At 39.0% G+C, this 14,900-nt stretch overlaps 1 protein-coding gene across 5 annotated transcripts in view; it reads right to left on the bottom strand.

The window, feature by feature from the left end:
- Positions 1-14,900, bottom strand: part of scg3.S (secretogranin III S homeolog) — a 31,804-nt gene that overhangs the window by 8,888 nt on the left and 8,016 nt on the right. For all 5 annotated transcript variants that reach the window (XM_018255434.2, XM_041588300.1, XM_041588302.1 and 2 more), the window contains 3 exons: positions 11,615-11,776; positions 10,804-10,963; positions 9,265-9,381 (listed from right to left, as the gene is read on the bottom strand). In XM_018255434.2, coding sequence (XP_018110923.1) covers positions 9,265-9,381; positions 10,804-10,963; positions 11,615-11,776 — 439 coding nt within the window. The remainder of the gene's footprint in view (positions 1-9,264; positions 9,382-10,803; positions 10,964-11,614; positions 11,777-14,900) is intronic.

The raw sequence follows: 14,900 nt of genomic DNA, 5'->3' as shown, positions 1-14,900 counted from the left end.
CTTTGAGTGGCTGCCCCAATGGCTACACAGCAGCTTGTTTATATTAACTATTGTAGATTTTCTTAAGCAAATATACCAGTTTTGCCAGTACAGGGCAACAGTACATTATATTGTCATTTCTTTAAAACTCTATGGGGTAAATTTATCAAAGAGTGAAGTTTTGAGTGAAGTATAAATTTTGGAAGAAAATACTGTGTGTGTCATTAGCCTTTAAATTTAAAGGAACAATAACATCAAAAAGTTAGAGGTATATTGATCAAAGAGTGAAGTTAATAGTGAAGTTCCGCCACTAGAGTGAAATTCCACAGCTCTCAATTCATTTCTATGGGATTTTGAAAGGCATATTTATCAATGGGTGAAAGTGAAAGTTCACCCTTTGATAAATACGCCTATAAAAATCCCATAGAAATGAATGGAGAGTGGCGGAATTTCACTCTAGTGGCGGAACTTCACTATTAACTTCACTCTTTGATCAATATACCTCTAACTTTTTGATGTTATTGTTCCTTTAAATTTAAAGGCTAATGACACACACAGTATTTTCTTCCAAAATTTATACATTTTTATACAGTCCACTAGCGTGAAATGCCACCATTCTCCATTTATTTCTATGGGATTTTTGGAATGGAGAGAGGCGGCATTTCACTCTAGAAGACTGTGGTGATCTCTAACTTCACCCTTTGATAAATATACCCCATGTTTTTATTGGTAGATCAAGCAGTTTCCATGCCAAAGCAACCAATCAGGTGATCAGTAGAGCAGAATGTAATATTGAATGCCTTCTATTAGCTTACATATTGCAGCAGTTACAACAGTGGGTGAGCTAACCTGCTCATCCATAAAGGAAATAGAAATGCTACATTCTGCCAAGTCACAAAGTACAAAGTCATTTTCTAATATTTATTTCTGTCACTTAAATAGAAGGGTCTGTCTAATTGATTAGCTGCGCTTCTGTTTATTGGCCTATATGTCAACATCTCTCTCATCTATAAGATTGAACAATTCAGAAAAAATTATTTCAAGCATGAAATTTCTTTTTTTAATCTCATCCTCACCTTGCCCTTACCCTCTACAAAGGCAGGTTGCCATGTGCACTATAAGATGAATATCCTCATAATGACAGAGGAGGTCTCAGAGGAGGAGGTTGGTGAGCCTTTAGATTGCTCAGTGCTTAATGTAACATTAACCAGCGGAAGGTCATGTTGTTACTGAAGCTTCCTCCTCTGCTGCTCTTTGTACTATCCAAAGAACAGCCTGACGTCACAGATAGAAGCCAGAGTAAAAATAGATTACAATTCAGAGCACTGGCAGACCCAGAGCGTCTATTACTGTAATATCATTAACTCCCTCAATGCCAGAGAGCTTGGAGTGTCTGTTATTGTAATCTTCTTAACCCATTTCACTTCCAGAATTATTCCACAGGGTGGGTGCTGTGAACTATCACTTATGCAAGCACAAACACGTAGGATGTCTCATTTGTGAAGCCCTGGGCAAAGTGCAATGATAAATTAATCTAGCGCAGGGTGGAGAGCACAGGCTGCACAGACCATGCAATATTGCAACTCTTGGCGCTCTAGCACTTGCACCCAGGGAAATGGTAAAAGAGGCCCACTGGATTACAGTTTATATTAGATTCATTTTAGCAGATTAGTGGATTTTACAGTAGATTCTCTCAGATGACCTTTAACTCCTGCCTTATAATGTAAAGCTAACATGACAACCTGTGGCTTAGGGCTAAATGTCATACATTCTCTTACAGAAATGAATGTCTGGGTTAATTATTAACATGTATTTATATGGCGCCAACATATTCCGCAGTGCTGCTTGTATTAAATTTTACTTTGTTTAATGGCTGCCACTTTGTTTATAATGCTGGCACCAGGTGGGACACAGGGCTACATCTAAATGGTTAGTGAGGACTCAGACTAGTTCAGATTCGATTTGAGCAACATCTTCCAATTCATTTCCAGATTCTCCTTTCAGATTTCAATGGAGTTCCCAAGTAAGAAACCATGAGCTGAATATGGGCCATTATCTCCACTCAGCACTGGAGCTCTGAGATCCCATTATTTGACCAGCTCCTTTAAATACACTTCTGCCCACTGTCAGTTGTATAGGTGGCAGTGCCAGATCACACAAAATGGCACACTATCGACAAAAACAAAGTTCGTATAGCTACTAAATTCCCCTGATATAGGGACGTTATATTTTACTTTTTTCTACTCAACATAAACACATTCACTGTGGCAGGTGAATTTTACATGTTACATTCCTTATATTGATATGGTAACAAGATTTAAATTAATACCCAGTACTACATTTATTAAATCACAAGAAGGTAAACATAAAAAAAATACTTCCAACATTGCTTTCCAGAGCCGGGCCAACCCGGCCAGGCACCCTAGGCAACCTGGCCGGGCACGGCGGCAGCTTAGTGTACGCATCGGCGCGCATGCGCGAAACTACGCGCCGGCGCGCATGCGCGAAACTACGCGCATGCGCGCAAGCGCATTTAAAACAGAAATTACCGACGCCAGTCAGGGAGACACAGGACCGGACACGGGGTAGGCGACAGAGCAGGTACGTGCCTTGCGCCCCCTCAGCTTTGCGCCCTAGGCACGTACCTGCTCTGTCGCCTACCCCGTGTCCGGTCCTGTGTCTCCCTGACTGGCGTCGGTAATTTCTGTTTTAAATGCGCTTGCTTTCATATTGAAATTAAACAGTATTCCTTTATTAGACCTCTCTGTTATACTAAGGGCAGATTTATCAAAGGTCGAGGTGAACTTTCAAATTAAATTCCAAGCTATTTTTGTGTACCTCGACTAGGCCATTTAAAACTTGCCGAATTACTGTTTTAGCCTATGGGGGACCTCCTAGAACCTATTTGGAGTCAATTGGTGGACTTTGAAAAACCAAATTTTTTTTTGGTAAAACCTCGATTCGAATTCGATTGAATGCGCTTTTACTTTGATTGTACAAATTGAATTCTTCCAAATACGGACCTATTCAACCGAAAACGGACCTATTCGGCCAAAAAAAAAACCGTTGACTTAGTCGACCCTTGATAAATATGCCCCTAAATGCCTGTGAATTCCACGTCCTTTCTGCATACCTCCCAACTGTCTAGTTTTTAGGGTCAGGCCACACAGGACGCCTTCCCTGAATATGCGCCAGCTAAAATGAAAAAACTCCGGCGCTAATCACACGCGGCGGTTCGTTTCCGAAGGCGCTCGAAGTTTCCTCGTGAGGCAAAACGAACCGCCGCGTGTGATTGCGCCGGCGTTTTTTCACTGTTACTTTTGTAACAATTTCGAAATAAGCAAATAAGTAATTGTAACAAGATAAGACAACAGGTTAAAGGTCAATTCACCTTCATAAGCAAAACTGTAATAACTGAAAAAAAAAACAGAAATATGTTCAAACTTTCAAAACCTGCCAAATTTTGTAAAATGAACATGGTATGCACAACAACTTTTTTGTCCCTCTTTTTATTGCTAAAATATTGGGAGGTATGCTTTCTGTATGCCCTTTCATATAAAAAAAAAAAAACAGAGGGATAGCTCACCACATACAGTGTCTAATCACATTAGACACTATTAATACAATAACAGCTATGGGTTCCATTATCTGGAATGGAACCCATTTTTAAAAAATGATTTCCCTTAATAATAAAACAGTACCTTGTACTTGATCCCAACTAAAGTTTGAAAGTAACAATATCAGTGCTTGCTCAGTCATATATTTTCTTCAAAGTGTAGAGCACTACATCCTATTTGCTGATTGGATGCCATGGATTAAACATTATGAGCAAATGTTTCACTTGTTTAATTATTCCCTCAATAGTGTGAAAATTAACATCTGTGAAGCTGAAGGATGTATAGATGTTTGCAAGGTTTAAATAGGATTCCAGGGAACATCTGGAAAGCATTACAACTTAATTACATTTGTGATAAACCGAATGTATTCACACAGATATTGAGATACAGGAAAATACGGACCCGCACACACTTTATCATCAAGCAGATGGGGATAACCCCAGGTTTATTGTGCCACCAACAAGATCAACGTTTCGGGGGGGTTTAACCCACCCTTCATCAGGATAATCACATGTGCAAAAACAACACCTTTTAAACACAAAGCCCCTCCTTGTCCGTATTTTCCTGTATCTCTACATAAGGGACCTTGCCTGGTCCACGGAGTACCAGCACCACTGGAAGCAGAGAAGGTGTGCGGTGGTGAGAATTATCGTTCACACAGATATTGGACAGCCACAGAAGTTATACTTGCTGAGAGGCTCTACAGCTGATATAAATTCCAACAAAATCTGTATTTTGCTTGGAAATGTAGGGCAACAAAAGCTGTAAGTATGCAAGCAGGACATCCTTAATAAACACTATTATTAGTAAAATCAGACGCAGATCTACATCACTGGAAGTGACGTCACAAGCATTTGCTCCCTATGACGTCACTGAATACTTACTGCACATGCACACCCACAATTTAAAGCAAGCCTTTTAAATCTCTTATGAATTCAGGAGATCACTGCAGAGTGATGGAAGACTGGGGGTAGGGGCCAAAATCAGTATCTCCCAAAGAAATAGGGGAAGTTGACAGCTCTTTTTAAAATAATTTGAAAGATTAATAACTTTATTGCTTATATCAGGGCTGTCCAACTGGCGGCCTGCGGGCCTGATGCTGGACTCGCCTTGTGTGCCCCCCAAACGAAAGTCTGCCTGCTGGAGAGGCACTAGCATTGTGTCAGTGTATGTAGCACAGTATGAACTGTCCATCTTAGAGTGGTCCTGAAAGGTTTCCTGTCTCCTGCTGTATTCTGCCTTCCCTATGCTCCCTGTGTGTGCCATACTCTGTTTTCCCTATGCTCCCTGTGTGTATCATATTCTGCCTTCCCTATGCTCCCTGTTTTTTCCATACTCTGTCTTCCCTATGCTCACTGTGTGTATCATACTCTGCCTGCCCTATGCTCCCTGTGTGTGCCATAATCTGCCTTCCCTATGTTACCTGTGTGTGCCATACTCTGCTTGCCCTGTGCTCCCTGTGTGTGCCATACTCTGCCTGCCCTATGCTCCCTGTGTGTGCCATACTCTGCCTTCCCTATGCTCCCTGTGTGTGCCATACTCTACCTGCCCTATGCTCCCTGTGTGTGCCATACTCTGCTGCCCTATGCTCCCTGTGTGTGCGTCATACTCTGACTTCCCTATGCTCCCTGTGTGTGCCATAATCTAACTGCCCTATGCTCCCTGTGTGTGCCATACTCTGCCTGCCCTATGCTCCCTTTGTGTGCGTCATACTCTGACTTCCCTATGCTCCCTGTGTGTGCCATAATCTAACTGCCCTATGCTCCCTGTGTGTGTGCCATACACTACCTGCCCTATGCCCCCTGTGTGTGCCATATTTTGCCTGCCCTATGCTCTCTGTGTGCCATTCTATGCATGGGTGTGGTTTAAAGGGGGGAATGCTTAACACTGGCTTCCATTATCGACCCTCCACCACATTGGCCAGAACATTCCGGCCCTCTGTACCACAGAAGTTGGACAGCATTACCTTATATAATTAACCCTGATGGTTATTTTCCTCTATGAAGTTCCTGCACGTATTCAAGGAAAGTAATCTTGTTGCAACTAATCTGCAATTGTTTTTTGCTGAGACCAGGCCCGGACTGGCAATCTGTGGGTTCTGGCAAATGCCAGAGGGGCTGCTGTATGGTTCCATAGAAAGTTACCATATAGTGGGCTGGTAGGGGGCTGTTTGTGCTGGTAGAGGGCTGTTTGGGCCTCTGTGTACTTGGAATGGCAGGGCCTATTTAGACTCCCAGTCCAGGCCTGGCTGAGACCAATGTTTATTTTCAGATGCATATTTATTAATCTGGTCCTGTCTATGCAGCTATCATCAGTGAAGGTTATTTGGGCAGCTTGGAAGAACTACATTACATTTTTTGCTGTAAATCTAAATGTGAAAGACCTTGAGGTATAATATATTGCTATGTTCTGAAAATGGAACATATTTCTAGGTCTATATTAAACAAAGGATTACTTTCCTCTTGGGATTTGTGAATAGCACTTATGGGGTGAAATTACATATGTGTTCTCTATCATGTCAAAACAGGTCAATAACTTTGGAATATACGGATATCTCCATAGTCTTTGTGAGCAATATTATACCAAATACTGCTTATATAAGAATGCAGATTGACATTACAGTTTAAAAATAAATAACATGTACCAGTGTGATAGGAAAAGACGTGCTTTGCTGGGACTGTTATACAATGTATAAATGTAATTGTGTGGCGTCATTGTCATAGAAAGCTAATACCAAGCATTACAGATTTCAGAGGGATACAGTAATTTGGCACAGCTTGATCATACTGTGCCCTGGCATATTCATTGGTACTGAAGCAGATGCTTATGAGAAATGTATTGGTTGGTTTAAAATGGATTTGTGCATTTTTAGAAAAAACAGGCACATGTAATAAAGACTAAAATAAATTGAGTTTATTGATTCACGGATATATCCAATTACGATTTTAGGGCAAGGTAAGAATAATATCCCCTTGACAAAGGTTATGGTGTCGAAACGTTGGGGTATTCACATCTTTGGCAAGTGTATCCGTCTCTTGTGGTCTTTGCTTTGAAACATGTTGCTAGGTGGTATGTATATCTCTGTTTATACTGCTGTATATGTATTATACTGAACAGCTATTTATGTTCTGATGTATGTTTTATTAATTGAAATATGAAAAAAAAAATTCATACCTCCTTTTATTTGCAAAAATGTTTTGAGTGTGCATGGCTGCATGCCCAATATACATTGTAAGAATAAAATCCCTCAGTTTTGGATAAAAGTGATACCAAGGCAGCCTTTTCAGTATTCATTAAATTACAGTCAGAAATGTATTTATTAAAATGTGCTCCCTTTTTCTCCTCAAGACTCCAAACACTGGATTACTTTAATGTACACAAGAGGTAAACTGTGCCTAGACAGTTACCACTCACAACCAAATCATTAGCTGTTAATTATTATCAGTATACTACAAATTAGAAAATGAAAGCAATATCTTATTGGCTGGCATGGACAACAGCATTGCAATTTAGCACTTATGATAGTAAATTATTTTAATTTATTTCTTAGTATACCACCAGGGTTAGGGGAGCAGTAAGGCTCTGATAGGGTTGAATTCACTATACTCTAGCCTATTGGATGCTTGCTGCAGAAAGGGGGTTACAGTTCAGTTACTTAAAACTGTCATAAATCCAATGACAAATAGGAGCTTGTTGTCAGTACTACTAAATGGCATTATGGAAAGGGTTTTATAAATTCTAAACACAATGTACAGTATTTGCCTTTTTCAGCCTCCCTTTCTACGTATATACTGTAGCTATGTAACTCATATCATAAATATATACACATTTCATACAGCTGATCATATAGTGCTTCTAAATTATAAATATTCATGCCTGGAAATGGCAAAACCTAGGACATATGGTTTATCCTGGCTTGACCAATGCCTTTCTTGGAATTGATCAATTGAATGGATTATTGACATATGCACACTATGGGGCAGATTTATCAAGGGTCGAATTTCGAAGTACAAAAAACTTTGAAATTCGACCATCAAATTAAAAAAATTCGAATATCGAATTCGAAGTTTTTTCAACAAATTTGCCAATCGAACGATTAAATAGTTCGAAAACTATTTTAGCGATCTATTGAAGGATTTTTATTCGACCTCTAAAGACTTAGAAAATGGTTGTAGAAGGTTCCCATCGGCTAACATAGCACTTCGGCAGGTTTAATTTGGCGAAGTATTAAAGTCGAAGTTTTTTTAAAGAGACAGTACTTCGATTATCGAATGGTCGAATATTCGAACGATTTTTACTTCGAATCGAAGTTGAAGTAAATTTGAAGTCGTAGTATCCTATTCAATGGTCGAAGTATCCAAAAAATTACTTTGAATTTCAAATATTTTTTACTTCGAAGATTCCCTCGAATTCACTTTTACCCTTAGTAAATCTGCCCCCAACTCAAAGTAGCTCATTTAGGCTTACAAGAAGGGTAACGTTTCAGTGATAGTAGCAATAAATTATTTTCTAGCAATTTTTGAGGGACGGTGTGCATCCCCTACTCGGGACATAGAAATGGAGAAACCCCAGAGTATAGTGGATGTGGTGGGGTAGATGTGGAGCCCACTGGCCCAGGCACATGAGCAGGCGGTGCTGTGGAGCATGGGAATGTAGCAGCAATAATTGGCGGGGGTAATGTTCGACGCTGGTGGCAGTGGTAATCTGGAAAGGGTCGGTGTGCTAAAGTGACAGGCCCCAAGCTGGATGATGGGCCCTTAGTTCAAGTTTTCTGGTGGCCCCTTCCTCCCCCAGTCCAACACTGTATGCACATGAAAAACATTATTTCTCCGAAGTTTTAGGAAGGTCAGTTTTAAAATGTTTTGCTCTGTGGCTCAAAAACATCTATTTATGCCACCAGCCCCTGGATACTGTTGAATTTAGTATGCAGAATTCAGATTTATTGTTGCTGCCTGCAGGTGAAGTCCATCAAATGTAGACTGAAAAGCAAGGGTCTAATATCAGCAGAAAGAATGTATAGGGTCATACTGAACCTCCCCTTGTGACTGATTGCAGGTATACAGGCCATGGCATATGTTAACAAATGGAAGTAAACATTCAGTAGCTTTTATAATGTTATGACAGCAGGCTTCAGGACTTTATATATGTTTGGACTGATTTCAGACATTTCTCAGTATAGGTTACCCAGCATGCCTAAGTGTTTTCATTCCTCTGTACCAAATGCAACAAATGTGTATATTTCCTGTGTCCTCTGGAACATACTTGAGGCATTTCACAGGAGGAATACCTCTCTCCTACTCGTTTAATTCAAGTCACAAAATCCATCTGGAGTCACCACAGGGCCTATCTGCATACCTGTAGTTACCAGATGTTTATAATTACAGGTCTTCCTGTTGCTTTTATGCTCCCTGTTGCTAACTTAGCAAGCTGTACTGGCCGAGACTGAATTTCATCTGTATCACTCTCCTCTAAAGAACCCATTCACAGACAGGGTTAAAACTTCTATACTATACATATTTCATGGGTCTGAGAAATATCCCAGTGGCTACCATAAACAAGAACATCGATCATCATAGATTTTCCCCACCCCAAATCAATTCATTGTCCAATAGCTTCATCTTTTAAAAAAGAATCAATATCTTTAAACAATTACAACACATTCACTCACCTAAGTAATTGACTCCTTCTTCTGGTGTAATTGTCCCATATTTAACCATCATTTTCACAAAGTCAATCAGAGTTTTCATTATTGTTATCAAGGTTTTCTTCTCTTTGGCATCGTTTTCTATGAAGGTGAAATATGACATTTGGGAAACATTATTCAAGAGAGCAAATTAAAGATGGTAAATAGATGCATTATCTTGCCTTCCTCTGCATAATAATTAATTGTTGCATTTCTGTACTTAGCCATGCATTTGACATTCACTTTATTCATTTTAATTATTAATAGACTGGAAGCTCATCGACTTCTCTTTTACTGTACAGGTATGGAATCCATTATCCAGAAACCCATTATCCAGAAAGCTCCGAATTACGGGAAAGCCATCATTAGACTCCATTTTAATCAAATAACTAAAATTTTTGAAAATGATTTCCTTTTTCTTTGAAGTAATAAAACACTACCTTGACCTTGATCCCAACCAAGATATAATTAATCCTTATTGGACACAGAACAATCCTATTGGGTTTCATTAATGTTAAAAGGATTTCTTAGTAGATTTAGGGGGTTATTTTTCAAGGTACAAAATTATCTCAATATTGGCTGCTACAAACTCCGATCTAAGCCGCTTGGGTTTTTAACGCTTATTTATTATTACATTTTCCAGAAAATTTGCTTTGCAGTAACTACTACGATTTTTATGATTTTTTTCAGAGTTTTCACCCGAAACCTCAGATTTTTGTCTGAAAACTTCAGGGTTTGGCACCCAGCGCAAATCAATAAAATCATTGGGACTTCTCCCATTGACTTATATGCAACCTTGACAGTTCTGAGGAGCTGGGATTTCAGATTTGGAGTTTTTCAGCCTCGGGGTTTAATAAATTAAGAAAATTTGTGAATTTTTAAAAGCCAGATTTTATTAAAAAAATCATGAATTTTTCATGATTTTTGCATTCGGGTCTTAGTAAATAACCCATTTAGAGTATGGAGACCCAAATTACAGAAAGATTCCTTATCTGGAAAACCCCAGGTCCAGAGAGAAACAAAAATTGTACCTTTCACCACTTTTCTAAGAATAGCATATTAATCACAATTTCAACAAAATAAAAAGAACAGTAAGGGGTAATACTGCTGGAGAATTTACAGTTCTTAATTGTAAAACATGCCAGTGTTAACTTCCTCATTAGATGGTAGAATATATTTATTCAATTCCAAATTTCCTCACCCAGATTAAAGATGAATTCTGATGTGGAAATCCTCCATTTTCACAATATGCAAACTGAAGTCGGAGCCAAAGCTGCCAAAAACTACTCAAACATAAGTACTTCTCACCAATCAATGGCTAAAATGGTACTTGGTGTTTTGTACTTCTCTATTTGCTTTACTCATTCCTGCATTTATGTCTCCTTTTATATGGGACATCAAATGCTTCAGTTCCCATACACACTGTGTCTATTCACAACCTCATTTATATGTAAGTTTGTAGACATAATATCCCAGAGAAACCTATGCAATAATTTTTTTCTGAAAATATTCCTTTTTTGTTACCTGAGTTAAGGCTTTTTATAAGTCGATTAAAATTTGGGAAATACTGGAGATCATCAAAATTTTCTTCAGGAGATAATTCATTCCTTCGCTCCACGCTGCTTAAAGAATCCTCATGATTTGTTACAGATGATTCTCTTTCTTCCTTTTTATTTTGTGTTTCCTAAGCAAATGTAAGTTATAAGGTAAACAACAGTACACGGAAACATTCCTGTGGCGATAAAATGTATTTGTCTGTTGTGATGTGAATCCACCCAGTTGTTTGCCCAAGAGCTGAACATATCATTTGGTTGACTGCTTGGTCAAATAAGCAGATCTTTAGATTCAGGAGCAGCTGAACACCACATATAACCAAAACCTGAGGCTCCGTAATTCTTGCTCAGCTTCAGTTCCCAGCACACACCAAGTTTCTGGAGCTTGTAGCTTAGCAATGAATAGTTCAAACTGCAGACTGTCGTTTCAAAAGTCACTTATATGTGACACTTACTAATACTTATACTGAAGGTAAAGACTGTACCAATCATTATTCTATGGTCTTTACAGAATTGGTATACGGTATATAGCACAAACTGCTTCACATATAATAATAATGAGCCCAGTCAATTTGGTGTTTAATATTATACAGAATGAGCTTAATGAGATTAAATAGTATGCCTACTATCATTACTATCATCTATTTTAGTTTCTGGGCACTATCACATGCTATTATAGAAAACATCTTGTGCAGTGGTGTAAAATAAAGTAATTATTTCCAGGGGCTAATAACGTCATAGAGAGCCATATAGCATTGCCAAAGATGTGCAAAATAAATTACCATTTTTCCCTCCTGCTTATCGTCATCATAGACGTCTGATCTCACAGCGGCATAATCCAGATCTCCTGCTTCCTTCTCACGGTTTTTAGCCTCATTAGCAATTAGTTGCTGTAAAACTTCTGCCACTTCATCTTCTAACGTGTATGCCTGGCTTTCTGTAATCTGAAAGGACAGATTGGACTGATTACATTAATGTAAGCTCATTTCAGCACCAATTCAGCTCTCATTTAACTGTTGATTTCACTAAGAAGAGTATATTTCAAGCAGCTATGTACAAAGTAAAAGTAAAAAAAAATACAGCTCTTTTTAATCTTTAATCAAATTGAACAGAGAATCTTTATAATTATAATTATAATTATCTATTGCATATACAAAAGTTGTACAGCAAGAACATCTACACCTAGAGCCTCCAACCTTGTAGTTTTCCAATACAACATGGTAATAGACTATTCAGGGAATTAGTTCCTTTTACAGCAAAATATGAGTCAAACAGGGTAAGATAATAATGGAAATAAAATTTGCTCTGTCTAGTAACCCATAGCAACTAAACAGATAATTGGGTTTAAACAGCAGACCAGTATATACTACCAGTTGAGTAGATGCTATTGGTTAGCAGAACTGATGCAATTTTTGTATTTTGACATTATCAATCATCCATAAATAAAGCTGGTTTTGAACTACTCAAGTCTAAAAAGATAATTAAAGGTATAAGAGCTCTATCATCCTTTTCTATTAAAGGAAAGAGTGAAACAGCCTTTTTTCCAATAGAAGTGACAGTAAAATCATTTATAAAACAACCAGGGTCTATCTATTACCTAAGCTATTGCATTTATTTTGCAACTAGAGGCATATCCATCATCCATTTAGGAGTGTACATGTATTATGAGCAGCCATTCATCTAAACAAAGACACACAGGAGGCAGAGGAGTAGTCAGTGCTTGCTGCTTTCTGACACTGTATATCAGCCACTTCTGAAATTTACTAGTTCTTGTATGCCTAAACATTTTCTTTATATTTCAGGCACTTCTGAGAAGTGATTCTTCTTGAATGAGTGTGTACCATAGTAATTGATTGATAAGTGATATGTCATTTATTTAACAATAAGTATAGTTAAGGGAAGAGTAACTTTTTTGTACTGAACATAGATTTTAAACATCTCCCTCTGGTAAGATAAAAAGGATTCCCCTTTAAAAGATTCATCTTTAAAGGAACACATTGAGTGAAATAAATTAAGATGTGTGTCCACCGATCACAGGCCAATGCACCCAAAACAGTTATATCAGTGTTTGGCACTGGAAATATATATATATTTAAACCTGTATCCTGTGCCCTGACATTTAACCCATTTGCAGCTCATTTACACTTACCGTATATACTCGAGTATAAGCCGAGTTTTTCAGCACCCAAAATGTGCTGAAAAAGCCTACCTCGGCTTATACTTGAGTCATATATCTGCAAAAAGAAAAAATGTGCTATCGTGTAATACCGTTGGTATCAGTCGGATGGCTGATACAATTGGATCTACTCACATTCAATTAGAAAGGTAGCGTTCGTATATGTATGTATACTGGGGATCTCCTCCGTAGTTATGCAGAGTATGCAGCTGTACGATCGCTCTGCAACTATCGGGTCCTGAAGTTTCTGTGCATTTAGCATGTGAAGGCTACTGGGGATCTCCTCCGTGGTTGTTCCTAATGGAAAAAACTGTGCATAGTGAAGTACAGACATGGTCTTCAGCCAGCCCGCACTGGGCTTGTACTTAGAGGATATGCAGCTTTACGATTGCTCTATACAGATAAATCTTGGGTGTGCAGATTTATGATCGCTTTGTACAGCTGAATCCAGGGTTCCGCAAAGTTCAAACTGCAGCGTATGGAATTGAAATAATCAGAGACTGAAAGTGCGGGGAAAGAAACTCCATGAGGCAGACAACCCCCTCCCTGTAAAGAAGGAGCAGCAGCCTTCACACGCTGAACATACTGAGCCACAGAAACGGCAGGACCCGGGATTCAGCTGTACAAAGCGATCATACATCTGCACACCCGAGATTTATCTGTATAGAGCGATCGTAAAGCTGCATATCCTGTAAGTACAAGCCCAGTGCGGGTTGGCTGATGACCTTGTCTGTACTTCACTATGCACAGTTTTTTCCATTAGGAAGAACCACGGAGGAGATCCCCAGTAGCCTCCACACGCTAAATGCACAGAAACTTCAGGACCCGATAGTTGCACAGAGCGATCGTACAGCTGCATACTCTGCACAACTACGGAGGAGATCCCCAGTATACATACATATACGAACGCTACCTTTCTAATTGAATGTGAGTAGATCCAGTTGTATCAACCATCCGACTGATACCAACGGTATTACATTATAGCACATTTTTTCTTTTTGCAGATATAAAGAAGCGCAAGTGTGCACCGCCATTCTATATCCTATATTTATCCCAAGGGACTAGTGGGTCCCACGATATAAGTGGGTGCTGCCATACCGATTCCAACAACACAAAGAGCGGAGTCTATCTATACACCAATACTTGAAGAAAGCATTTTAGGTCTTCAGTAGAACACACGCTCCTGTGTAAAGATGAACCACCCCTTTAACCTATCCCTCTAACCCAGCTAAACAGACCGTGGAGGTGAATGTGTGCGGAGTGATCTTGCTGTAACTTTCTCACCCTAGGCTTATACTACAGGCAATATGTTTTCCAAGTTTTTGTAGGTAAAATTAGGTACCTCGTCTTATACTCGGGTCGGCTTATACTCGAATATATATATATATATTGCAACACAATTCATTATGTACCTCAAGCATCAGATTAATCATAAAACATATAAGCAAATGAGTGAAACAGTTACACTATCTCAGCATAATACTTAAAGGAATTGTTCAGTGTGAAAATAAAAACTGTGTAAATAGACAGGCTGTGCAAAATAAAAAATGTTTCTAATATAGTTAGTTAGCCAAAAATGTAATGTATAAAGGCTGGAGTGACTGGATGTGTAACTTGTCAGTCAGAACCCAACTTCCTGCTTTTCAGCTCTCTTGGTTTACACTGACTGGTTACCCTGGCTACCAGCCAGTAACCAATCAGAGACTTGAGGGGGGGCCACATGGGTCATTTCTGTTGCTTTTGAATCTGAGCTGAATGCTGAGGATCAATTACAAACTCACTGAACAGAAATGTACCATGTGGCTCCCCTTCAAGTCGCTGACTAACTCAGAGTTATAGAGCTGAAACCAGGAAGTTGGATTCTGGCTGTTTTATTAGACATCTGTTCACTC

The sequence above is a fragment of the Xenopus laevis genome, chromosome 3S (assembly GCF_017654675.1).
Source record: "Xenopus laevis strain J_2021 chromosome 3S, Xenopus_laevis_v10.1, whole genome shotgun sequence".
In the NCBI taxonomy this organism is placed as follows: domain Eukaryota; kingdom Metazoa; phylum Chordata; class Amphibia; order Anura; family Pipidae; genus Xenopus; species Xenopus laevis.
Note: the sequence above shows the minus strand (reverse complement) of the source record. Positions and strands in the feature narration are given on the sequence as shown.